General features: G+C 38.1%; 1 protein-coding gene across 1 annotated transcript in view; it reads right to left on the reverse strand.

The window, feature by feature from the left end:
• Window positions 1-10,253, reverse strand: part of ABCA5 (ATP binding cassette subfamily A member 5) — a 61,006-nt gene extending 50,753 nt beyond the window's left edge. The window contains exons 1-5 of the mRNA XM_090291264.1: window positions 10,143-10,253; window positions 8,388-8,592; window positions 4,386-4,547; window positions 3,422-3,510; window positions 1,636-1,865 (exon numbers count right to left, since the gene is read on the reverse strand). Coding sequence (XP_090147390.1) covers window positions 1,636-1,865; window positions 3,422-3,510; window positions 4,386-4,547; window positions 8,388-8,592; window positions 10,143-10,244 — 788 coding nt within the window. The 5' untranslated portion in view covers window positions 10,245-10,253. The remainder of the gene's footprint in view (window positions 1-1,635; window positions 1,866-3,421; window positions 3,511-4,385; window positions 4,548-8,387; window positions 8,593-10,142) is intronic.
• Between the last annotated feature and the right edge of the window lie 14,061 nt (window positions 10,254-24,314).

The following is a 24,314-nucleotide window of genomic DNA, read 5'->3' on the forward strand; positions in this document are numbered from 1 at the left end:
GTTAAGTTATACTCTGATACATATATAAGATGGTGATTTGCAAGAGTCAAAAAAATTAATAACAATTCATGATTAATTTAAATCTAATATTTCAAAAGTTCAGCCCTGGCTGGTGTGGTTCAATGGATCCAGCACTGGCCCATGAACCAAAGGGTCACCAGTTCGATTCCCAGTCAGGGCACATGCCTGGGTTGCAGGCCAGGTTCCCAGTTGGGGGTGCATGAAAGGCAACCACACATTGATGTTCCTCTCCCTCTGTTTCAGTACTCCCTCCCTCTTTCTAAAAAATAAATAAATATTTTTTTAAGTAATAATATTTCAAAAGTTCAATAATACATACCACTTCTGATTTTCTTAAAATATAAGAGTTTAATGACTAACGATTTTCTTTATGGCATGTGCTATAATAAAACCTTTGATAACTTACAGCACTTGAAACAATAAGTACTACCTCACCAATCAACGACATAATTACCACATACAGTACTCACAAGTCAGATCAAGATCAACAATAGATTCACTATATTTGCTTGAAATTTCTCCTCAAATCAGAGCTCCATGGAATTTCTACAGTATTTAGTTCCACTTTATCTTTATTTTTCAAGTTAGTAGATCATGATTTAATGTATGCTCTCATAAAAAGCACCAAAAAAGGGCTAACGGATACCTAAATTACCAAAAATGAGTCCATTATTTTATAGAGGGAAAACTGAGGCACTGAAAGACTGATTTGCCTAAATTCTTCCAGCTACTGTTTCCTCACCAAGTGCTTTAATAATCCAACATGTCTTAAAAATCAGTCACTACTAAAATGACAGGAGGAAAAAAAAGGAACAAAGAAAATATGTCATACACAAATATCCAACTGGGCAAAGTGTTATAATTAATTGGTGCATTGAGCTAAATGGAATAAAATTTTGTAAAACGAACTATCATGCCAACTCACATGCTTATTAACTTTTCTCCCAAAATGTATTAACTTTTTTCCCCTAAATGAGGTCAAAATAAATTTTCTTACAACATACTAGGGAAATTAAGGAAAATACACCTAGAATTACTAACAAAAACGCATCCCTCTATAAAATCAACATTGTATACAAAACACTCACTTGTTACAACATTTTTCATTTGTTTCTCTATAAGCTATTTGTATGTTCTCATCTTAATTCACACAAATAACTTTTTTTCAGGAAAAAAGCCTATAAGCCACATATACAAACTTCAATCATTTTGACTAAAATTTAATAACATGTATGTATATATGGTGCTATATTGGGAGAGGATTATACCAGACAACTGATTTCTAAGTTTCTAAGACCTCGCCTATGCTATGTACTCAAAATTACACTGAAATACGTGGGGCACACATCATCAACTCAAACAAAATGTAAAATAAGAGTTTAAACACGTAGTGTTACCAACACTCTTCAAATGACACTTTTCTTATGTTAAAACAAGACAATCAATCGCTGAAGCTTGTTAAATAGTCTCAAGTTTTAAGACAAAGACAATCCTTCCAAAGCATAGGATCAGTACCCTGCTTACCAAGTCAGGTGACTAACAAAATTAAAATTCTGAATATTTGTTTATTTCATATAATTCTTAACCATACTGAATAAATGTTTAATAACATACCAAAAGGCAGTGTCATGAAGTCCCATTATCTTTAAAAACTCTTTTAACTTTTTCTCTTTTTCTGCCACGATATGAATTGCCAGAAAGTATCCAAAGGGTGAAAATGCTATTATTAAGTAGATTAAGATTACTCCTCGGGGAAAGGTGTCTATTTCTACAACAGCAGGCTCTCCCATAATAACAGCTTTAGTTGACTGCAGCTCCTTCCACAGAGAAACATTGGTCTTCAGCTATAATTGGAAAATGTAAATACATTCCATTAATTTTGCTCTGACTGTAGCCTTAAACAAAGTGTGATAAATATACACAAAAACTTAGTCAATAACCCAGTACAAATACAATCCTCAAGAAGCACACACCTGAAATAAAGTGATTGACCCCAATATAATGATAGTGTAGAAACTGATTTTACTCATTCTGGAAGCAGACCATAAAGTTTAAAGTTTGAAGGTGGGAAGTATACAAGTTTTGATAAAATAATTTGTCAAAGAAAATAACATTTCACAATTACTATTTTAAGCAGGCAATTATTTATACATATAAACAAAAATATGCATTTGTAAAATTAAGGAGTTAAAGAATGAATATTAGTGCCATGAAAGAATGACTCATTAAAAATGTCCTTTTAGTAGTATTTTTAAAAAAGTAAATAGTATGTCCTATTGTTTTAATATATATATATATATATGTGTGTGTGTGTGTCTATATATGTTCAGCACATATCAAAAGAATAAAAAAACCAAACCCTACGATGTTCTACCTAACATTCAACTGAATGTCTAAAATGAGATGTGCTTGGCCTATTCATCCAGTGCGGTCTGGTCTGCAGATGGTCAAGGCCTTTGACGCAAACACAAATGCACTAAAACACCAGCCAAGTGACACATGCTTTATTTCACTGTCTTTATACTCAACTTTTGTATTACTGAATTTGTATAATATTACATATCTGTAATACATATACCATGTGTGAGTTCATAAAACAACTCTATGTATGTCATCTCATTTTATACTTACAATCACCCATTCACACGAAGCATTATTATAGTCATTTTACTACATAGCAGTCTGACAACTAACAAATTAGGTTTCTGTTCAAGGCCTCCTATTCATTTTTACAAAAATGTGAAACACCAGACCGAGTCTAAGCGTGCCTTTAAAATATAACTGCCACATGTATATGTAATCTTATTGGCAGTATAGTATGAAAACACAGACTTGGAAGCTAAAAAGCCATAGTTTAAACAAGCTTTTCCACTAATAACTGAGTTTTGGAAAAACCACTTAACTTCCCTGTGCTTCAGTAACCTATATGAAATGGACGTAACAGCAACAATCTCATAGGGTTGGTAAAGATTAAACTGGTTAAATTAGTACCTAACTTAGAATAATGTTTGGCAAATAAGTGATACATGTTTATTAAGTAAAAAAATAAAACTTACTACTATAATTAAGACAAAGATATTCACTTTAAGTTATTTTTATTCAAGGGGAAACATCTGCAAATACTGATCTTTCATAAATATTCCCTATAGTCAACCCAGATAAAATGATACAGACACATAGAATGCTAAATTATATGCTTAGGAATCACCTAATAAATGTGGGTTTCAAAAATATTAAAACAGAAAATGACTTCTTCCTCATCGTTTTTTCATAAAAGAGTTGTAGTAAGTTATGTAATTTACATATTTGCCAGCAGGCAAACCAAATGCTGTTGGGAAGACTTAGGGCATAGTTGTGAAAAGACAGTTTGGCCCTCTTTCTCTTCCTTTCTCCTATTTACCTGTATGATGGCAGCATCTATGGACGCCTGTAAAAGTGTGAACCCCGAGGACCAGTACTGAGCAGCCTCACAGGATTTTGAACAGCTAGCTATGGGGAAAAAATGGGAGACATGAGATTTGGCGCAATTTACAAATGCATTTTTTTTTAAGATAACTTTTGGAGGTTTACCAAAGTAACATGATTACGCAATCTACACAGGATCAAAGAGAATAAGCGATTATGTTTTGAAGACAATATCACATTCCTGATTGTTTACTTGATATTTCTGAAATGCGTTAACATGCGTTAGGATACTGAATGGTAGATGAAAACAAATAGAAAGAAATTGTAAAATTAGCTAAAATAAGTCACTTTTCTGTTTTAACTGAAGTTATTCTACAATGACTTAGTTTCAAAGCATCTCCAGATGAAAAGACAAGCCCAGGTTAAGGCAACAGAAAAAAAAAAATTCTCTAATGGTTTTTGTGGAATCAGGTCACAAATTCAGTACTTAGAATAGTGACTTCAACTTTGCTCAACAAATGTTTGTGGTTAATAATATCTCTTCATAGGTTTAAGCATTGAAGGCTATTTTCCATGTTTCAAACATAAAACCAATCAAGTTCACTGGTGGAAAACTTTGAGGTTTTAGATATGTAATATACCATTTCTGAAAACAACTACATGGAGAAAAAAATACAGATTTATAGTCATATAATTCAAGATACATTTTTGCTTGTTATTGTAACTGATATTATATAAATGTATTAAATGAAAATGGACATTATATAAATTGTTATATTATATATGCAGATGTAGATAGGTAGTTGAATATATGTACATATTTTTATGCTACACTTGACAGTTTTCTTATCTGAATAAGTAGAGTTAAAAAATGCTAATACTGGACTCCATTAAAATTTGAACTAAGAGCAGCAAAAACATGCATTTAATTGATTTGCAATTTCTTTTAGGGTATTTACCTCTTGAATCCGTATAAACTGAAGATACAGGAATCATATCAGGAGAAAAACGGAGTTCGTAGGACATGAAGTCTTTGAAAACCACACCCACAAAGTTGTTGCTCTTAGAAAGGCTGGATGCTACCAACTCCTTTTCATTTGTATATTCTTTGGTATTTACGACTATAAAACATTACAACAATAGAGTTAACTCACAAATTAAAATAGTTTACCTAATACAATAGACTAAATTTAGCATTACATGTGAAAAATGTAATATTTTATAAACACTTGTTTTATGCTCTAGCTTCTCAGAAAATGAATAGAGCCCTTCTAAAAAATACAAAACAAACAAACAAAAAAAAAACAATAGTACAATTTTACCCATTATTTACCTGTCATTTAATCACCTAAACTATGTCAGTGTAACACATAAGTTACTCGTATGATAAGAGTAAACACTTATATGTAATGGGTGAAGGTCAATTACCTATCTCGAAGTAAATCTATACAAATAACTCCGTGATAAGTGAGCAGATATTTTACTTCCACATATTTTTAATTGTATTTTTTTTCCATTACCATCTATGCTTCCCATCTCCCCTCCCGCCTCCACCCACCTGCCTCCCCGCCACCGCCCCTTTGCCCAGCAATGACCACACTGTTATCTGTGTCCACAAGTTCTTCCTTCTTCTCTCTTTTTCGCTGGATCCCTCACCCTCCAACCTGCGCCCCTGCCCTGCCAGAGCTGTCGGCCTGCTCTCTAGGATTCTGTCCCTATGTTGCTTGTTAGTTCAGTTTGTTCATTAGATTCCGCATATGAGTGAAATCATATGGTGCTTGTCTTTCTCTGACTGGCTTATCAAATATTTCTCCTTATGAAGAAAATTCCATAATCCTTTTCAGATACTAAATATGTATTTTAGTAACTATGGCGCAATTCTTCTTTGAATAAAAATTGCCACTTAAACCCAATATTGCTTGTTTTTTCTTAGCAGAGATATGAAGAATGCACCATAGTCATCATTCAGCTCCTTTCACAGCAGATACCATTAATTTTTAAATATTTTCTTGAAGTTTTATTTACATGAGACTAGCTTCAGAACGTGTGGTGAAATGGAAAGCACACAGGATTAGTATGTAACTTTATTACTTATTAGCTGTGTGAGCGCAGGCAAACAACTCCCCAAACTTTAGTACCCTCATCCACAATACCTACCTGATCACACGGGGTTGTTAATATGAAATGTAGCCACAAATATGTAAGTGCTTTGGCAATGATAAAGCATTACGTAAATGTTAATTATTGTGATTTTCCAGACTTCTAAGGTAGACATGCAACTCCAAGGTTGATTTGAATGAAAAGGGTGTTTAGTCCAACAACCTCTCAGTATGTTACCATGCATGTATGTGCATCCACTCTCGGATACTTCTGTTGTTAAAAAGTCAGAACTTTTAAAAAATCAATATATGTTTCTACTATTTTGGCATTTAATATACACTGACCTGATTTTCCTTGGTGTATAGGTTTTCTCCATTTTAGATTTACCAATATTTTTTCTTTTATTTTTTCGATTTTTAATATGCTTTATTGATTATGCTTACAGTTGTCCCAATTTCTTTTACCCTGGTTCCCCCCCACCCAGTGGCCCCCCTCCCTCCAGTTTCCCGCCCCCCTTAGTCCATGCCCACTGGTTGTGCACAGTTCTTCTCAGTATCTTCCTGTCTACTCCACTCGCTGCTACTGTGCCTCTTAATTCTTGTACCATCTCCCTCCCTTTCCCCCTCCCCCTCCCTGCTGACCTCCCCCCATAATGTCCCCCATACCTATAATTCTTTTCCCACTCTTGTTACCTACTTAGTTTGCCTTTGTTTTGGTTCCCTAGCTTCTGTTGTTGGTTGTTGTGATACAGTTGTCATTTTAATGTTCATAGTTTTGATCCTCTTTCTCCTAAACAAGTCCCTTTAACATTTCATATAACAGTGGTTTGGATCTGATGAACTCAATCAGTTTTACTTTGTCCTGGAAGCACTTTCTCTGCCCTTCTATTCTGAATGACAGCTTCCCTGGATAGAGTAATCATGGTTGTAGGTTTTTGCTTTTCATTACTTCAAATACTTCTTGCCAGTCCCTTCTTGTTTGCAGAGTTTCTTTTGAGAAATCAGCTGACAGTCTTATTGTGACCCCTTTGTACATAATTCTCTTCTTCTCCTTTACTGCTTTTAAGATTCTCTTTATCCTTAATTTTTGACATTTTGAAGATAATGTGTCTTGGTGTGGTTCTCTCTGGGTCCAGTTTTTTTGGAACTCTCTGTGCTTCCTGGACTTGTAAGTCTCTTTCCTTCCCCAAGTTAGGGAAGTTCTGCTTCATTATTTTTTCACATAATTTTTCAATTTCTAGTTCTTCCTCGCCTTCTGGCAACCCTGTGATTCAGATGTTGGCCCACTTATATCTGTCCCATAGGTTTCTGAGCCTCTCATTTCCCTCACTTTTCGTTTCCTCTTTCTGCACTGTTTCTTCCTTCCCTATGTTTTGATTTGTTGATTTGATCCCTCCTGACTTTTTAAAAAGTGTGACTGTGCTTTCTGCCGGCCTGCCACTGCCACTGCTGCTGCCACCACCACACCGCGTCCTCTCTGCCCCAGCTCCGCCCCTCCTACCTGTCTGGAAGAGTGTTTCTTCTTTATATCTCTGTTTGCTGGACTTTCATGCACTTTGTTTTTCTGGAACTTCTGGTTGTTTCTAATTTTGAGGTAGCTGTATTCCTTCTTAGTTGTGGAGGGAGACGCAGCATGTCTGTCTACGCCTCCATCTTGGCCGGAAGTCTGATTTACCAATGAATTTTGTTCTCAACATTTCTAATTAGTTTTTGAGCTGGCATGCTAAGTTCTTATAGCTATCCAGGCTATTTGTGTTTACTATGACAAACCAATAAACATGGTATGTACCAATAAGATATGTGTTTGATAAAAATTATTAACTAGCAATAAGCAAAAAAGAAATCAATGGGGAAAAACTTATTTGACTCCTGATTGTATAAACCTCTTCTTATTCAATGATACACTATCCAATAATGTGATAACATATACTGGAAGTTAATTACAACTATCCTATATAAGACACGTTAATCTATTATTTTCTACTACTGAGCATTTCATTAAATCAACGCCATAGTATGAACATTTCTGTTATTTTTCCAGTTCCTGCCTTAGATTCTCTCTCAGCCACTTTACATGCATTAGTACCTCATTGATTGCACTGTTTTCTAGTCCATTTCTTTGTGAGAAATGCAAACTGAGAAATATATACTTAGCCACCGTTACAGCCTCCAAAATTAAGTACTTTTTTGGTTTACACCACATACCTCCATAAATAAGCATGGCAAACTGAAAAGGCTACTGCTTTATAATCATAATCATATACTTTCAGCTTCTTAATTATTGCATGAGTCTGAATCAAAATGAAATGTTCCTTCAAATCTTTTATCCTGTATAAATATACTTATTTTATAAATGGCCTAAGAATTAAATATAAACTATTAAAACATAAAATTAGCCCTGGCCAGTGTGGCTCAGTTAGTTGGAATATCTTCCCATAGATCGAAAGGTCATGGGTTCGATTCCTGGTCAGGGCACATACATAGGTTGTGGCATCAGTCCCCAGTCAGGGCACAAGCAAGGGGCAACCAATCGATGTTCCTCTGTCACAACAATAATTCTCTCTCTCCCTCTCTCCTTTCCTTCCTCACTCTCTAAAATCAATACGCATGTCCTCAGGTGATGATTAAATAAACAAACAAATAAACAAATAAAATAAAATATGCTTATTACCAAAAATATAAATTAAGGGTTTCACAAGAAAAATCAGGCAGGAGAATTAAATGAGTATTTTTATAAAACTATACTTTGGTGAAGGCACATGTCTCTAAGAGTTAAGAATGTTATTTACTCAAAAAAGCAAGTAGAAAAACACTGCAGAGGCTTTCGGTAACAGACAGACTACATATATAAGCTCACCATACCATCAGAAAGGTGGTCAGTAGAAACCGTTCGCATGATGTCTCTTGTAATATTAGTCACTGGAGTATATCCAAGCACTAGGTTAGAGAAAATGGATTTGCCCAGAGGGCTAAGTTCCGTATCAGGCATTCCTCCGTATTCCTTATTTGGATGCATCATGCTAATTAATATTAACCAAAATAAAAAGAATAGTGGAAATAGAATTTCCTATAATAAAGAAAGCATGGTGATTATGAAGTATAATAATAGCAACAAAATTCATCAAGATTTCTATGCAAATAATATAACTAATACTAAGAAAAAAAAACATGAGAAATTTGGCTTTTAAGTACAGAAAGTAAAAACAATTCTATCCTAAAAGAAATATTGTGCTGAGCATCTCGCCTAACCCAAGATGCATATTAATTTTCCTTTACATTCAGTTTTACTGTAATATTGGTTGGCCAAAAAGTTTGTTGGTTTTTCTTTCCATAAGATGGCTCTAGTAGCACTCAGTTGTCTTTAACTTCATTTGAAACAATTTTGTTAGATTGTATTGTAACAACTGTCATATCAACATGCACTTAAAAAAAAAAACTTATCAAAATTGGTGAATATTTTTGTAGCCATTTTAATATGAAGATGGAAGAAAATATACAACGTTTTCAGCACATCACGCTTTATCATTTCAAAGAAAAGTAAAAACACCAACTGAAATGCAAACAACGATTTGAAGGTGCTGTGACTGATCGAATGTGTCAAAAGTGGCTTGCGAAGCTTCCTGCTAGAGATTTCTCAGTGGACGATGCTCCACAGGCAGGCAGACCAGTTGAAGTTGACAGCAATCAAATCAAGACATTAACTGAGAACAATCAACGTCATACCACGCACAAACATAGCTAACATACTCAAAATATCCAAATCAATAAAGTTACTGGTGAAAATGAAAAAAATGTGTCTTTTATTTTATGGAAAAAATTAAATGGACTTTTTGGCCAACCCAAAATTTTAAAATTCATGTCACATAAAAAAAGACATAAACTAATATGTAAACACATAAATATAAAATACAATAAAATATAAAATATAATAAATTTATTCATATATAAATTTACTTAAAATAACTTACCAAACATCCCTAACAGGGATGTCTTTATTAATTCTAAATTAAAACTCATGCTTTAATTATATCTAAGTAAATTGAATAGTCCATTTTAATAGGGATGAACTATCTATTATTTCATCTTACTATTTAATTGTTCTGCTGGTTTCAGGAGAATATAAACAATATATTTTCATCCTTTAAAATTATTAATAACTGGTTAGCCAGAGTTCTTACTTTTTTTTACCTTTTAAAGTAATGTATGCTTTAAAACATTACTTTCAACAAATATATGACATAATTTTGGTAATGTTAGTCAATTCAATCCAGAGGCCAAAAGATGAGAAATTATGGCGGAAAAATACTGTAAAATGATGTTCCACAAAATTATCTGTGAAACTTATTTTCCATTCCATGCAACTTGGGAAATGCATGCCTAAGAATTCCAAATTAAGCACTAATATCAGAAACAACCTAAAGAATCATTAGAATTGTTAACATTTAGAAAACTGGTAATTCAGATACTTTCCTGTGGCGTTTTTACTTCACAAGCAGATTAAAGGGACCCAAAAATATAAAATTATAATAAAAAAATATCCAGCAAAATAAACACCTCTTAAAGATGGAGGCAGAAAAAACTACAACGAGGCACAAGAAAGGAAAACATTTAGCTTACCTGCACGCTACTTTTTTTAGTCCTGCATTTAATCAGGTAATTCTTCAGGAGGAGTGTCCTGGTCTGTCTCCAAACTCCCACCTCCCTTATTGCAGTGGCCATGTCTTCTGAGTCAGTCTATGAAAGGGGGAAGATTTTAAAAAATGGAATCGCCCCGTTAAGAAGAATGTGCCATTTTTAATGGCGAAACAGACAGATGTCTCAGTCTCAGGTTGGATGAGGTGAAGCACCCTCCGCGTTGTCTCTCGCACCTGGACAGACGCATGTAATGGCAGAGAGTCAACAGTAGGGTAGGAAACAAGAGGGAACCAGAATTACAACTTTCCCCCTGGGACGCACTGGAAGTAAGCACCAGGGTACTAATCTTTTCTTCTTTTCTACTTCTTCTGTTACCCCGCCCCCATGAGAGTGTGCCAGACTGAATAACAAAAGTTTAATGCAGCCAAAACCCCAAAGCAGGGGAACCTTTCTCTCCATGAAGTGGAGTCATGGTTCCAAAAGGCTGGGGCCAAATCCTACCCTTGTCTTCTCTGGGCGGGGCTGCAGACGTGTGCAGACCGACAATGCAGATAAACCACAGCTTTCTGGCTGGCGGACAGAAAAGAGGAACATAGCAGGGAGGGCAAATGAGAAGAAGCTCAGGGAAGAAACACAGTCAAGTTATTTATTAACTCTTGGGCTAACCCGCAAACCAGGCGTACATGGATCTAGTCCTATCCGCTGTGCCCAAGACTCGAGGAACTGAAAAGATGTCAGACCACTGCCCAGATCCAGACCTGTCACTGGATGTCACACACGGGACAGGTCCAAACTGCATTGCAAAGGCTTTTGAAAACAAAACTGAAATTAGAGCCACAGCTCAAAGAGGGTGAGTAGAAACCTGCAACCTGAACCTAAACCAGGTTGACAGCAGGCTAAAAGAAAAGTATCAACACTCTCCATAGGATTAAAACAAAACCCAAAGTCTCTTACAATCCAAAATTACTTGGTCCATGAAGCATGTGGAAAATATCAACTCTTTTAAGAAATAAGACTCAACAGAAGCCAATGCCAAGAGTTTGGAGTTATCTGACAACTTTAAAGCAGCTATTGAAACAGCGCTCGCCAGCAAGCGGAGGTGTTCAGAAGGATGAAAGGGGAAGGCAGTAAAGACTGCCTGGACGGTCCCACGTGGAGCACCGGCTGGGAGTGAGAGCAGAATCAGGCAGCCAGGGGTCCGCTCTCCGGTTCCCCGGTTCCCACAGCATATGGCACGGCCTGAAGTGGTGGAAAGCACCACAGAGCGTGGAAGAGCAGCTTTGTGAGCGGACAACGTATATAAGACCATCCTTTTTGCAACATGTATTAGAAGATGATCCTTGAAAGTACAAGTTCACAACTGAAATACGGTAACATGTCTGATAGCATTTTTAACATACAATTTTTGGAAAACTTATAATATTTTATATGGTGCTGACTCAAACTCTTACGAATGCAGTACCTTTAAAACTTTTTAACAAACCCAATACTTAACTGGTAACGAACTATGACAAAGACACAAAAATAAGGGTACAAAATTTTTTTTTAATTTAGTTACTTTTTACTACTTCACAGCATATCTGGGAAATGCATTGTTTGCTGTACAGCTTTAAATAGTAATTAGATTAAGTTTTAAACACCTAATGTCATTAAAGAATTCATCAAATATGTAACTTTCCTAGGTGAATACTTTCCTAGATAAAATAATTCATACTAAATCTAATAAATTGCAAGAAAACTTAAAGCCCACTAAAGCCCGTCTTCCTTTTGTAATATATTAATAATTGACTTAAAAGACTAGAAGTTACATAACCTGAAATTCAATATCAAAAATTCATTTATTAATTTATTAAAGACATATTGATTACTAACGACACTAACATACTATGACATATATTTCACCTTTCTCAAAGCAATACAAAATCTACACGACCTTTAGAAATAATTGTTAGGGGAAAATCATTTGGAATGCATTCATTTTCTTTCTGAGAGAAATGAATTCAGATCATATCCTATAAAGAAAGTGAGCCCTGGCTGGTGTGGCTCAGTGGATTGAGCACTGGCCTGTGAACCAAAAGGTCGCAGGTTCAATTCTGAGTCAGGGCACAAGCCTGGGTTTCGGGCCAGGTCCCCAGTTGGGGGCATGCAAGAGGCAACCACACATTGTTTTTCTCTCCCTCTGTTTTTCCCTCCTTTCCCCTCTCTCTAAAAATAAATACACAAAATATTTAAAAAAATAAAAATAAAAAAAGAAATTGAATCATCCTGACGTTCGTCCTGATGTTCAGAGCCTCCTGGTAAGAGATATGGTCAATCACCTTAACAAGTTTGAAAGATTCTCAGAAAGGCTGAAGATGTTCTCTATCTCCAACAGATGACTGTTAGAGGTTCCTTCTAGTCCACCCAAGCAAAGTTGATTATATCACTCCTATGTTACGCATCTATAGCCAATAAACTATAATTGCCATTACCAAACTGTCAGCATTTGTTTACATCTTAACCTTGAACTTGACCATGAGGTCCTTGACCAAAAAAAAAAACAAAAAAACTGCCCTGTTTATCTTTGCTTCCCTGCCACCGATGGTGATATTGTAAGCAATATTGCCTTCCTGCAAATTACCAAGGCTTACTGAGTGTCCGTATATAATAGATCAAAGGTCTGCAAATTACAGTAGAGGAGGTGGTGGCTACATCCAGCCTGTTTTGTACAGCCTGAGTTTAGTGGGGTTTTTTTTTTTCCACATTTTTTTAATGGTTGAGGGGGTGGCAATCAAAGAAAAATATTTTGTGACATGTAAAAATTATATGAAACTCCAATTTCATGTCTATAAATAAAGTGTTATTGGAACACAGATGTACTCATTCGTTTCTTTATTGTCTACGACTGCTTTTGTGCTCAACAGCAGAGTTAGATGGTCTGCAAAATCGAAGATATTTACTATCTGGCTCGTTACAGAAGAAAGTCTACTGACCCCTGTTATGCATTAAAGGACTAAGAATGAAGAAAAGTGGCAAATTCAATGAACATTTACTGAGGAATTTATGCACCAAACATAACGACAAAAAAATAAGTTAGACATTGTCATTGATTTTACAGATAGATAAAATTTAATTTAATCTGATCAGTGCAACGAGGGGAAAGAGCCTCAGAAACACTGGAACAGAAATACCATGCAGATAAAAAAGAGTGAAAAAGCTTGACTCCTAAAAGGGCTGAGCTTGCATAAAGAACAAGGATCCCTGCGATACGGCAGAGGCTCAGGCGACGTGAATTAGGGCAAAGGGTGCAGGCGTGTGCCCCAGACGACACTGCAAAAACAGGTAATGGAAATGAGTTGTGAAATACCTGGCATGCAAAATCAAATGAGAGACTCTACTCTGTGTGGCCGTATATAGCACCCCATTCTTTCCTCTACTGGGCTTTTCATGCCTCAGTGTGACTGTGCGCATGCTCGGCAATCATAGACTTCGCTAATCCGTTCACTCACCCAAACCCCCAAACCTCCAAAGCACCCACCTGGAGGGTCACCCTCGGGTTATGATCTGATTCCTACCTCACTGAGAGAACTGGGGCGATCAGAAATGTCCACGATGCCCCACTAGCCCTTCCGCCCACTCACCTACAGCTGCGCCTAACCTCCTGTTTTACCCAACTGAAGACTGTTCATTCAACGTGGAGCCACGAGCCCTTCAGTGGCATCTGGTACTAACCATACAGGGTGGGGCAAAAGTAGCTTTCCAGTGGTGAGCCCACGAAACTCAGCTCATTCTGGTATTGGTATTTATTAAGGACAGTATTATCTTCCGTAGAACAACTGGAAACCCACTTTTAACTTAACATTTATTTCCTGGAAGACATTGAGAACATACCTGACAGATGACTGAAATCCTGCCCACACCAGCTTCTCAATTAATGGAATAAAAGCACTATAAAATCAAGTCTTTCAACTAAACAGAGAATAAATTATAAATGTTCTCTTCCCTACTCCTAAAACTCACGGAAGGTAGTGGAATAATGCCTAACAGGGAATAAATTATAAATGTTTCCTTCAACCCTCTTAAAATTCACTGAAGATAGTGGAATAACACAACAAAATACTAATTGTCGATATGATTTCACCTAAATTTCATCACAGTACTTCCTGCCGAATGGAAAAATGATCATGCAATGATATATATGTTATCCGATCCATTTTCTTAATGGATCCTAAAAGCTTGTGCTTAAAACTATTTTAAATCCAATTAATTCACACACTAGTGAAGATGGCCACTTAGTAGAACGCTACACAATTCTTCTATAAGATCGTCTTCTCAGTTAAACTCAAGGGCAGAGATTATGAATTGTATTCATTTTGGTACTTTGGGTACATAGTCTAGTTTCTGGGAACGAAGACATTGTGATAGACATGAAATGTACTCATACATTTGTTTTTACCCCGAAGGTACAATTTCCCTATACGATAAGCCCCGTTTGAAGGCAAATACACTTTTAAGAGCACACATTCAAGCATTAATGCTTTGTAAGTTTGATTTTAACCCAAAGACCCCAAGAGCCCCGCTGGCCCACATAATGCTTTCTCGGCTAGAGTTTTCCCTAAAAATATGCAACGTCGTTCTCCGGGCAGACACGAAATACAAGGCATCAGCAGCGCGTCTGGTATCCCTGGACGGAGACCTTAGTAAGTGACGGAGCGTCTTTGCGGCTCATTTTCTGCGTCTGCACGACGAGGAGGCCGCCAGCGCTGCTGCCAGGCTTACAGGAGTTAATACCGAGCCCGGCTCCTCGTCGGGGGTCCAACATACACTTTTCTCCCCTTCTGTTCCGTGAGAACGTCCTTGATGAAAAGTAGCCGTGATCGTCTTCATTCTCGAAGACTTGTTTATGTTAAAATGTGCATCTAAGCCCCGGGGTGCCCAGGACAGACCCTGCCTGGGCTACTATCGCCTCAAACCAAGCTCAATGCCTCCGGCCTCTGCTTAACTTCCATGCACGCAAATATTTTCACGCGTGGAGCTTTCCTTCGGGGTTTCGGAATCAGGGTCTCTGTCCCCAGATCGTGTCACGAGATGCGCGCATTTTCGCCTCACCCAACTAACTCCCTTCCTTCCCCAGGCACCGTGGTGATGCGCACAAGCCCGCTCCACCGCCCCCAAGAATAACGAGTAAGCTAATTAGCAATCCGGCTGCTCGCAGGGGAACTGAGTGCACAACAGATCGCGTTGGTCACGACCCCCCGAGGATGGACACCACCCTATCCAAGCAGACGCAGCCTCGCTGTCGCCCCGCGGCCGGTCCCGGGTCCTGGGTACCAGACGGGCCCTCCTCGGCATCCGCACACCAATGCCCTGGGAGGAGCACATCGCATCGCCAACAGCGTCCGCGGCCACCTGCGCTTCTTGCTCCTCGGTGCCTGGGCCCGCCGCCTCCACACTTCAGACCCCCGACCCTACCCCCTCCTGCAGCCGCTCTCGCGCCAGCCTCTCAACGGCCGCCAGGCTTGACCCCTACAACCCCCTAGGGACGGTCCCCCCCAGGGGAGGCACAAACGCCGCTGCCCTCGGCGCCATCCTCACCTTAGGGTCGCGGCTCGAGCACCAGCGATGTCAGGCCTGGACGTGCTCGGTCTGCGAGAAAAGTATGTGAGGGCGCGGTCCCGTCTCGCGCGCGCACCCGCGCGCGTCCCCGCCGCTGCGCCCCGTGCGCCTTTAGAGCTGCAGGACCCGCCGCGCTCCGAGAGAGGCGCTCCGCACCGGAAGCCGGGCTCCGCCTCCAGCTGAACGCACCTGAGGGCGGGACTCCACGCGGACGCGACGGGGCCGCGGACGCGCGCGCTCCCGTTGCTGCTGCGCCTCGGGCGCCCAGGCGCAGGCTGGAAAGGCCGCGCGCGTCCGTGAGGGGCGCGCCTGGGGGCGGGGCTCTGAGGGGCGGGGCCAGAGACCCACCCCACCCCCCTGCCGAGCCCCAGAGCCTTGGGAGCCCCGGGACCTGTGACCGCTCCTGGGAGGCCTCCTCGTGCTCCCAGGTGAGGCACTAGCCGAAAGAGCAGGCTGGTAGTCAGGAGCTCGGGTGTGAGCCCGAACCCGTGTGACCTTGGCCTACAGCCCTCCCCGCTGCTGCTTTCCCCGGTCACATCTATTTTTAAAAATCCGTTCTTTTCTGCCTTCTGGGCGTTCGAACGGTCTTCTCGCAGGACTGCATTTGGATTCACTCGGCAGCCCCTTCTTTCCGCAGCGTCTGGGGTGCAGTGACCTCATTTTCCTAACCGCTGCCTCGGCTCCGCGTCAGACACCCCCCTAGGACCTCTGGACGTCCTGAAGCGTTCTCCTGAGAGGCTGGGAAAGTGGCAGATCCTGAATTTCAGAAACGGCCTGAAGCACGTGGTAGCCTTGAGAGATTCTCTATCACACTTAATGTCCGCTGATAAGATAAAATGATGTTTTAAGTTTTATTCCCCAAAGTGACCTAAATGGTAGTCAGAAGTTATCGTGAAAAGAAAAGCGCACCACGCTTAGCATCCATCACTGATCCTCCTCTCCCAATTTCTGTATGATTACAATTTCTTTGCATAGATCTTTTCTTTGTGGAATTTAAGTTAACTTAAATAAATTTTAAATTTCTGTCGAACCTATGTACATTGTGTAATTTTTGAAACTTAACTGTTTTTCTTCTGGAATTTAAGCCAAGGCTCCCCAACAGTCGCAATGCTAAGTTCTACCTCCCCTCCGCCCCCCCCCCCCAAAATTAAGGAATTAAGTTTTATTTGTCCTATCAAACATGTACTAAATAGGGAATTCAAAGAACTTTAGCAGAATTCATGATGATTAAAAATCTGGCAGTGGGAGTTGGGGGAAGGGAAATAGACGTCCTAGACACTACATCGGAATACTGAAGAAGGCAAGTAATGAAAATTATTCATGATATGTTTTTTTGTCTTTTGAAAGAGCTAAAACGTTACCAATTCAGAAGAATGCATTCTTTTGCAATTTATTTCAACCACAGTTGGCAGCGGCTACCATTCCGCACACAGCACGGTGGCCAGAAATCCATGCGCTCTACGGAGTGGTCCCCTCGCTGCGCCATGCCCCTACCTGGTGCCGCACAATCTTATCTCAACATTTTTGACTGTCAGAAGAATGCCTTTTTGATGGCCTTAAATGTGCCGGCAGCTAACTGAATGTAGAGCAAAGGTACACTTGGTAAAAACGTCTTACCGAATTGTTCCTTCACCCCCAACCTCCAATTATACTTCTGACGAATAGCCTTAATCTGCTTTAAAAGCAAAAGTTTACTCATCATTTCTATGGCTATTCAAGGCTTTTGCTCCCTGAGGTTCTTTTTCTCTTTCTTTTTGTTTGTTTCCTGAGTTTTTTATCCTTGTGGGGTTCTCCGTTATTCATTCTGTCTGCTCATGCCTCCAGGTAGGACCCAAACCGATGATTTTGTCAATTTCTCATCCCCTAGACAAAAATGATTTCACTTTCCTCATAACGGCACACATCTTGTTTATATTGTTTTACTTATGCACTGTTTCTTCAATTAAATTGTAAGTAGCATGGGATTAAGAGCTTTTGCTTATACCAACATAAATTTCCAGACTTTATGATCATAGTGTGCAAGGAATGTTGTTGATAGTACTAATGAGAAAACACATGAACAAGAGTATGCAAATACTGTTGTCATTATGATCCCCACAAAATGTCCTCAAACTTAAAAATATATACCCTTCAAAAAAAGAAAGGGGAATTCTTCTTATGGGATGAGTGACAAAATTATAATGATAATGTGGCCGTGGGAGTAACATAACAGAACGAATACGAAAAAAGACTGCGCAGAGTCATGTATTGGCCATGACATAGCTCTGTCTCTTCGAGTGGGATGCTTACCAGACTGCATGTACCTTGTAAACAATTTAACTGCATAGTCTCAATCCACATTTCCATAGTTACCAGGTCCAAGTATTAAATAAGCATCTGCAGGGAAGATGTTACATTCGGAGTTTCTGTATCTAGGAAATAGCAAACAAGCCATCAGGCCGGGTTGTCATGGTGGCAACCTAAATCCCCATACCTCATTAATATATTCTTAGACAAATAAGTCACATGGGAATACATAGATCATAGTAATTGTAGATTGAGATTTAACAAGTTGCCTAGCTGAACAAAATGAACAATGAACAAAATGAACGGTGAACCAAATATTTAATGCAGAGAAAGAGAATCAGGCTTGCTACCCTAAATACCAACCTACACCATAACTTTCTGCTGGTGAACAATGGATTCTGTTTGTGTTGATTTTGTACTTGCCTTGTTTAATGAATTTCTTATGTTTCTTAGCCAAAATTAAGAGCAAAATTTATAAATTTTTAGGGTAATTTATTCCTGATGTCTTATCAGTACATTATTTTGCATGTACATTGAAAATTCTATGTATCATTTTTTAATCTATTACTATTAAACATGATTATTAATGGTTTTTAAATATTGGCCATTTCTACAAGCTAAAAAGAAAGTGCCAAGAGAATGATGTGGTTTCTAAAATCAGGGTTTAAATTAGGTATAATTTCAAATTGGTACCTTTTTCTAGAACAGGGCGAAACAAATAAAGAAGCACAACCTTGACTAAGAAAGTAGGAAAAAAAAAATCCCACAACGTTAACAATAGAATTCTAAACTACCATCTCAAATGTTGCTGAGATTGTTATTAATTGCCTAAGGAGGTAATTGATTAATAATAGGTGGAGGGCTGAAGAAGAAAATGACTTCTGAAGGTAGTTTTAGTTTGGCTTTTATTACGGCTACTAATATTATTGCTATTGTTGTTGTTATTACACTTAAAAGAATTCCCAGTATTAGATTCTTTTTCTGTGTTTCTCCAAACAAAAAAATATTGTTCAAGGAGATTAATATTTGAAGACTATCTTGACAAATTTGATGTTTAAAAACTCAACCAACCAACTAGTGTGTATCGAGTGCCTAGACTCCTTGCTTAGCAAGAACCCCAACTTTGCAGCTGAAGAAAGAAGATAAAGAAATTAACGATTATTCTGAGAGAACAACAACAACAACAACAAAAATTAAATTAAAGAGTACCAAGTAGAAGGTAATATTTGTTTCACTGTCAAGCTGTGTGGGGCAAACTATGCAGTAATATAGAGGAATCACTGAGGGCTGGAATTACCTGGTCTCTTCAAGAGGAAAAGATGGGGAGATTGGTTTAACCATGGTGGGCAGAGGGAAATAAGCCTGAATAGGTTTTTCTAAACACAGAATTATTAGTTCACCTAAGAGATCATTCAGGGGCTACAAAAGAGACTGGATTCTATTTGTGTGTTCTTTCTCTGCTCAGGAAGACTTGAGAGTATGAAGGTGAAAGAACAAAGAAAGAGAACTGAAACTTGAGATAAGTGAGGAGACAGAAAGCGAACACCTATCTGTTTCAAGTAAGTTCATGTGTTCCAGGCACAAATTACATCCCACAGCTGTTTACCGGTAACCTAAGACCCATTGCCGTTAAGTTCCGAGAGGAACTGTAAAAAATGAAAAAGATGATTGATCGCCTGCTTTCAAAAAATTGTTTCAAAGGAAGACATGAAAAACTTTAAAACAGAAAAGTAAAATTCCAGAGTACATAATTAAATATATTTTATGAATATGTATAAGAGAGTTTGAGTTTATCTTTGAATTAAAATGGGGGGAGGGAGAGAATTGGGGTAATTGGGGTTTAGTAAAGGAACTAGTATAAATAATCCATGGACATGGACAACGGGGTGGGGGATGACTGTGGGAGAAGGGGTGGGTTGGTTGGGGGGGAGCAATGGGAGGGGGAAGGACAACTGTAATAGAAAAAAAATAAAATTAAAATTAAAAATTAAAAAATAAAACGAGAATTGCACAGTCATGATATAAATTAATTTCAGCAAAGCATTTAATCCAGTCTTTCATGATATCTGTGGGTGAGACTCTAAAATAAGGGCTTTCTGTAATTATAATTAGGTAAACTCAAAGTTAGTTGGATAATTGTAGCCAAACTTTTGTTTATAATTTTTCATAAATTGTATAAGTGAGGCCATAATGATCATTCTGGTCAAATCAGAGAATGAATAAAACCTATATAGCATAGAAAATATGGCTGAAGACAGATAGAACCAGGAAACAAAATTGTATTAACAAGATAAACTCTGAGCTAAAATCTAAAGATAAAATTTAATAGAAATATATGAAAATCCCTCCATTTATTCAACTTGACAAATAAAACTGCAGAACTAAAAAATAGGGTAGATTCTGGTTTAACCATATAAAAAACATCCAGAGGTCTTAGCGTCTGCTAAGATCAATGAGTTAATAGTATAGGAGGTAGCTTGTAGTGATACCTCTAACACTTTTCATTCCAAAAACTGTCCACAAGCACATGCCTCTCCCTTTCATTTAGAGGATCCCGTGGCCATATTCCCCATAGACTTCACTATTCCTCTAGAAGAGGAACAGAGAGAATAATGACCCTGGTCCACCCAAAGATGTCTGCATCCTGATCCCTGGAACCTGTGAATAAGTTACCTTAACGTGGAAAAAGAGGAGAAATTCTGCTAATCAGCTGACTTTAAAATAGGAAGATTATCTTGGATTACCTAGGTGAGCCCAATGCGAAATCACAAAGGTCCCTAAGAGCAGAAGAGGGGGGCATAAGAGGAAATCAGAGTGACGTGATGTGAGCAGAACTCACCCCCTCGTTGCTGGCTATGAAGGCGGAGGAAGGGACGCAGGTGGCCTCTAGACCCCAGGAGAAGTGAGAAAACTTTCTCTCTTAGAGCCTCAGAAACAAAGGCAACCCTTCCACGCCTTGGTTTTATCCTAGAGAGAACTGAACCAACTGAACCGTAATATAATAAGTTTGTGTTGTTTTAAGTCACTAAGATTGTGGAAATTTGTTAGAGCAGCAGTAGAAAAAGAATAGAGCTTTTCCAACTTGTTTTCATTCTCTGCGACGGAGCCATTAGTGTTCAGCGTCCAAATGCCCTCTATTTTCTTCTCTCCCTATAGGTGAGCAATATCATGCCATAGACAGGACAATGAACTATTACTTAGAAATTATGGATTCAGAAATTTAATAACCGACGAGACTGCATGAGCACATATGCATAGTTAGCCTCTATCGTCACTAGTTTTCTAATTTAGGCAATAGGATTTTAAAATACCTACCCTCTTTGGCTCTGTGCTGCTTCACGGTTTTTGAGATGAGCTGTGTGAAATAAAAGCCAACTATTAAGGACATAATATGTGCTACCCATTGTCCTGTATGCTTTATATATAGTCTTTTATTTAATCTGCAATGATAATGTGAGCTGTGTACTGTTTTTCCTTCCCTGAGGCAGAGAGAAGTTAAGTACTCTGAAAACTACAAAGCACCAGCGAGCACAAAGAAATGAACATCACGTAGGGAATGGATATACAATAAATAAAACAGGTTTATTTTACTAATAATTTTCCCGAAAGATTTTTTTTCATTTAAGTTTTATTGATATTAATTTTTAGTATTTGTTCTTTGCACATTTCCATGACAGTTAAATCTCTTCATTAATCTATCCATTCATTCTGTAAATAATATTTGTGGAGTGCCTGTTAGACAGATGGAGCAAAAGTAGGTTTACAGTTGTTCGTATGGAAAATAATACAATAATCAATAAATCATGCAAGAGTAAACTGTTCTGTGTACTTACAACTGCAAACCTACTTTTGCCCCACCCTGTATATCGGATACTAGCCTAAGCATTAGGGATAAAATAGTAAATGAAACAGACATGCTATTGGCTGTTAAGTTTAGACTGTAATGAGGGAAATAGATAAAAATGGGAAGTGACAATGCAGTGTGGTCAACAGCATCCTGGGGACTGCTGTTGGCAGGGAGACATAGTGATTCAGCTAATACAGACCTGAGAGGTCAAGGAAAATTGTCCAGAGGAAGTCCTATCTATAGTAAGATCTGAAGGCTAAGTAGGAGTTAGGTAAAGAGGAAGAAGAGGGTGTTCTGGTAGAACATTGTTAATTTCAAGGTTTCAGCCTCTTCCTCATTAACACCTCTCAACTGTCTCTAAAAACATAACAGGCCCTGCCCAGGTAGCTCAGTTGGTTAGAGCATTCTGTACAGATACTCCAAGGTCAAGGGTTCGATCAAGGCACATAAAACAAGCAACCAGTGAATGCGTAAGTAAGTGGAGCAACAAATCTCTCTCTCTCTCTCTCTCCCCCGCCTTTCTCTCTCTCTCAAATCAATTTTAAAGAGTAAATAAATCCTACTTTAAGGTTCATTCCAAAATGCAATTTGACGTCTATAGTCCATTTTTACCTGGCCCCACATTTTCTTAATCCAATGATAAAACAATATTGTCTTAGATTAATTTCCCAATCCAGTGAACATGACCCATTTTTATTAGCTAATCATAATATAAATAGCAAGTGAAAAAAATAAACAAGTAAATGCTGTTTATGGAGGATTTCATTCCTGTGGTAGCCTTCTTTCACCACTAGATGGCACTTGTACACCCGAGAGACAAAAATGCTGATTTTCATTCACCTTCCTGGAAACTAGTGAAACTAGCCAATCAGAAGATTAAGACATTGAGAGGAAGCATTCCCCCAAATTAGAATTTATGTGACCTTGGTTCTTAAATTTAACCTTAAAAAGTGAGCCCCAAATCTTCTGGGTTTTTTGTTTGGTTTTTTTTTGATATATAAGACAGTAAGAAATTTAAAATTAACTTACCTTTCTGTACCTGCCCATCCTGTACTAACTCATTCCCACCCACGCTTTGTTTTCATTTTTTAAATTTTTCCTTTCTAATAATAGTATCATTCTAACACCTAACCTGGTAAGTTGGACGACTTGTTGTTCCCTGTTTATGCCTTCCACCCTCCCATCTTCTTATTCAAGCTTACGCTTTTCCCTCAGCTTGGAAGAGCTACTCCCTCTCCGCTAAGGCTTACCCCTCCATATTACATGTGGAAAACCCGCTCAGTCTTCAAGACACATTTCAACTTATATCTTTTCCATGATTTTTTCCTATTACTACCACAAGAAAATGCCTTCTATTTCCTTGTCATCCTTTTAATAAGCTTGGTATTTTGTTTAATAATAAATGTATTGTAGCATGCACTATTCTAAATCTATAGGCATCTCTATAGCACTTAAAGACTTCCTGCCTTATGATTACATATGAACATTTCTTAATCTCTGTACTAAATAATGCTTGCCTCTTTAGTGCAGAGACTATCTTAGTCATCTTTATATTTCCTATAATATTTAGTACAGTATTGTTCACTGAGTTGACTGAAATGGTAATGTCTGTAAGGACATTGCCAAAACTCCAAGAATCAAAAATGAGATGGTCATTCTTAATGATAAGTTTTTGGATAATTTGGATAAAATTAAAATAGCAAAAACTATGGAACCAAAATCATCTTTCTACATAAAAATGACAGTCATGGCACAAAACTCCCACCTCCTCCAAACTTAAAGAAACGATGACTAGAGTATACCTATTTAAAAGTATAAATCTGAGCCCAAAATTGAGAGAGCAAAGCTTTAGATACCAGACATGAAGAAGAAACTCAAAGTCAAAGTAGTAAGCGTCAGAAATTTATATTTTTAACCCCATGTAGAATGAAGAAATATGGCCTTAAAACCACATATTAAGGAGCTGAAACTGGAATTCTTGTATAAATTAGAACTCTAAAGAGATTTTCACTATTTGAAGGTTAATGAAGTTGTTAATTTTATCTTCTACCCAGTAGTCTAGGTTGGCTAGAGGTGGAAAGTAACATTTCCCATAAAAACTGAAAGTCCAATCTATGGAAATTCAATTTTAAATGATCACTTGGATACAGAAACCCAAGCTTAGAAACAGGGAAAATTACCAAGTCCCTAGAGAGGCAAATACAAAAATCCTCAATAAGGACATTTGCACAACTTATGGTACAAAAGAATGCTACAAAATAGACAACCTTCACTGAAGATGAACTCTCAAAATCTGTATACCACATAAGGGAACAATCTTCCACAAGGAACATTCAGTAGATATATCAAACTTAAAAATATCTGTACCCAATAACGTCCATTAATAAAACAACCTCCAGTGACTACAAAAAAAACTAAAAAGTTAA

This window comes from Furipterus horrens, unplaced genomic scaffold, assembly GCF_987537825.1.
Source record: "Furipterus horrens unplaced genomic scaffold, mFurHor1.1.pri manual_scaffold_11, whole genome shotgun sequence".
Taxonomy (NCBI): domain Eukaryota; kingdom Metazoa; phylum Chordata; class Mammalia; order Chiroptera; family Furipteridae; genus Furipterus; species Furipterus horrens.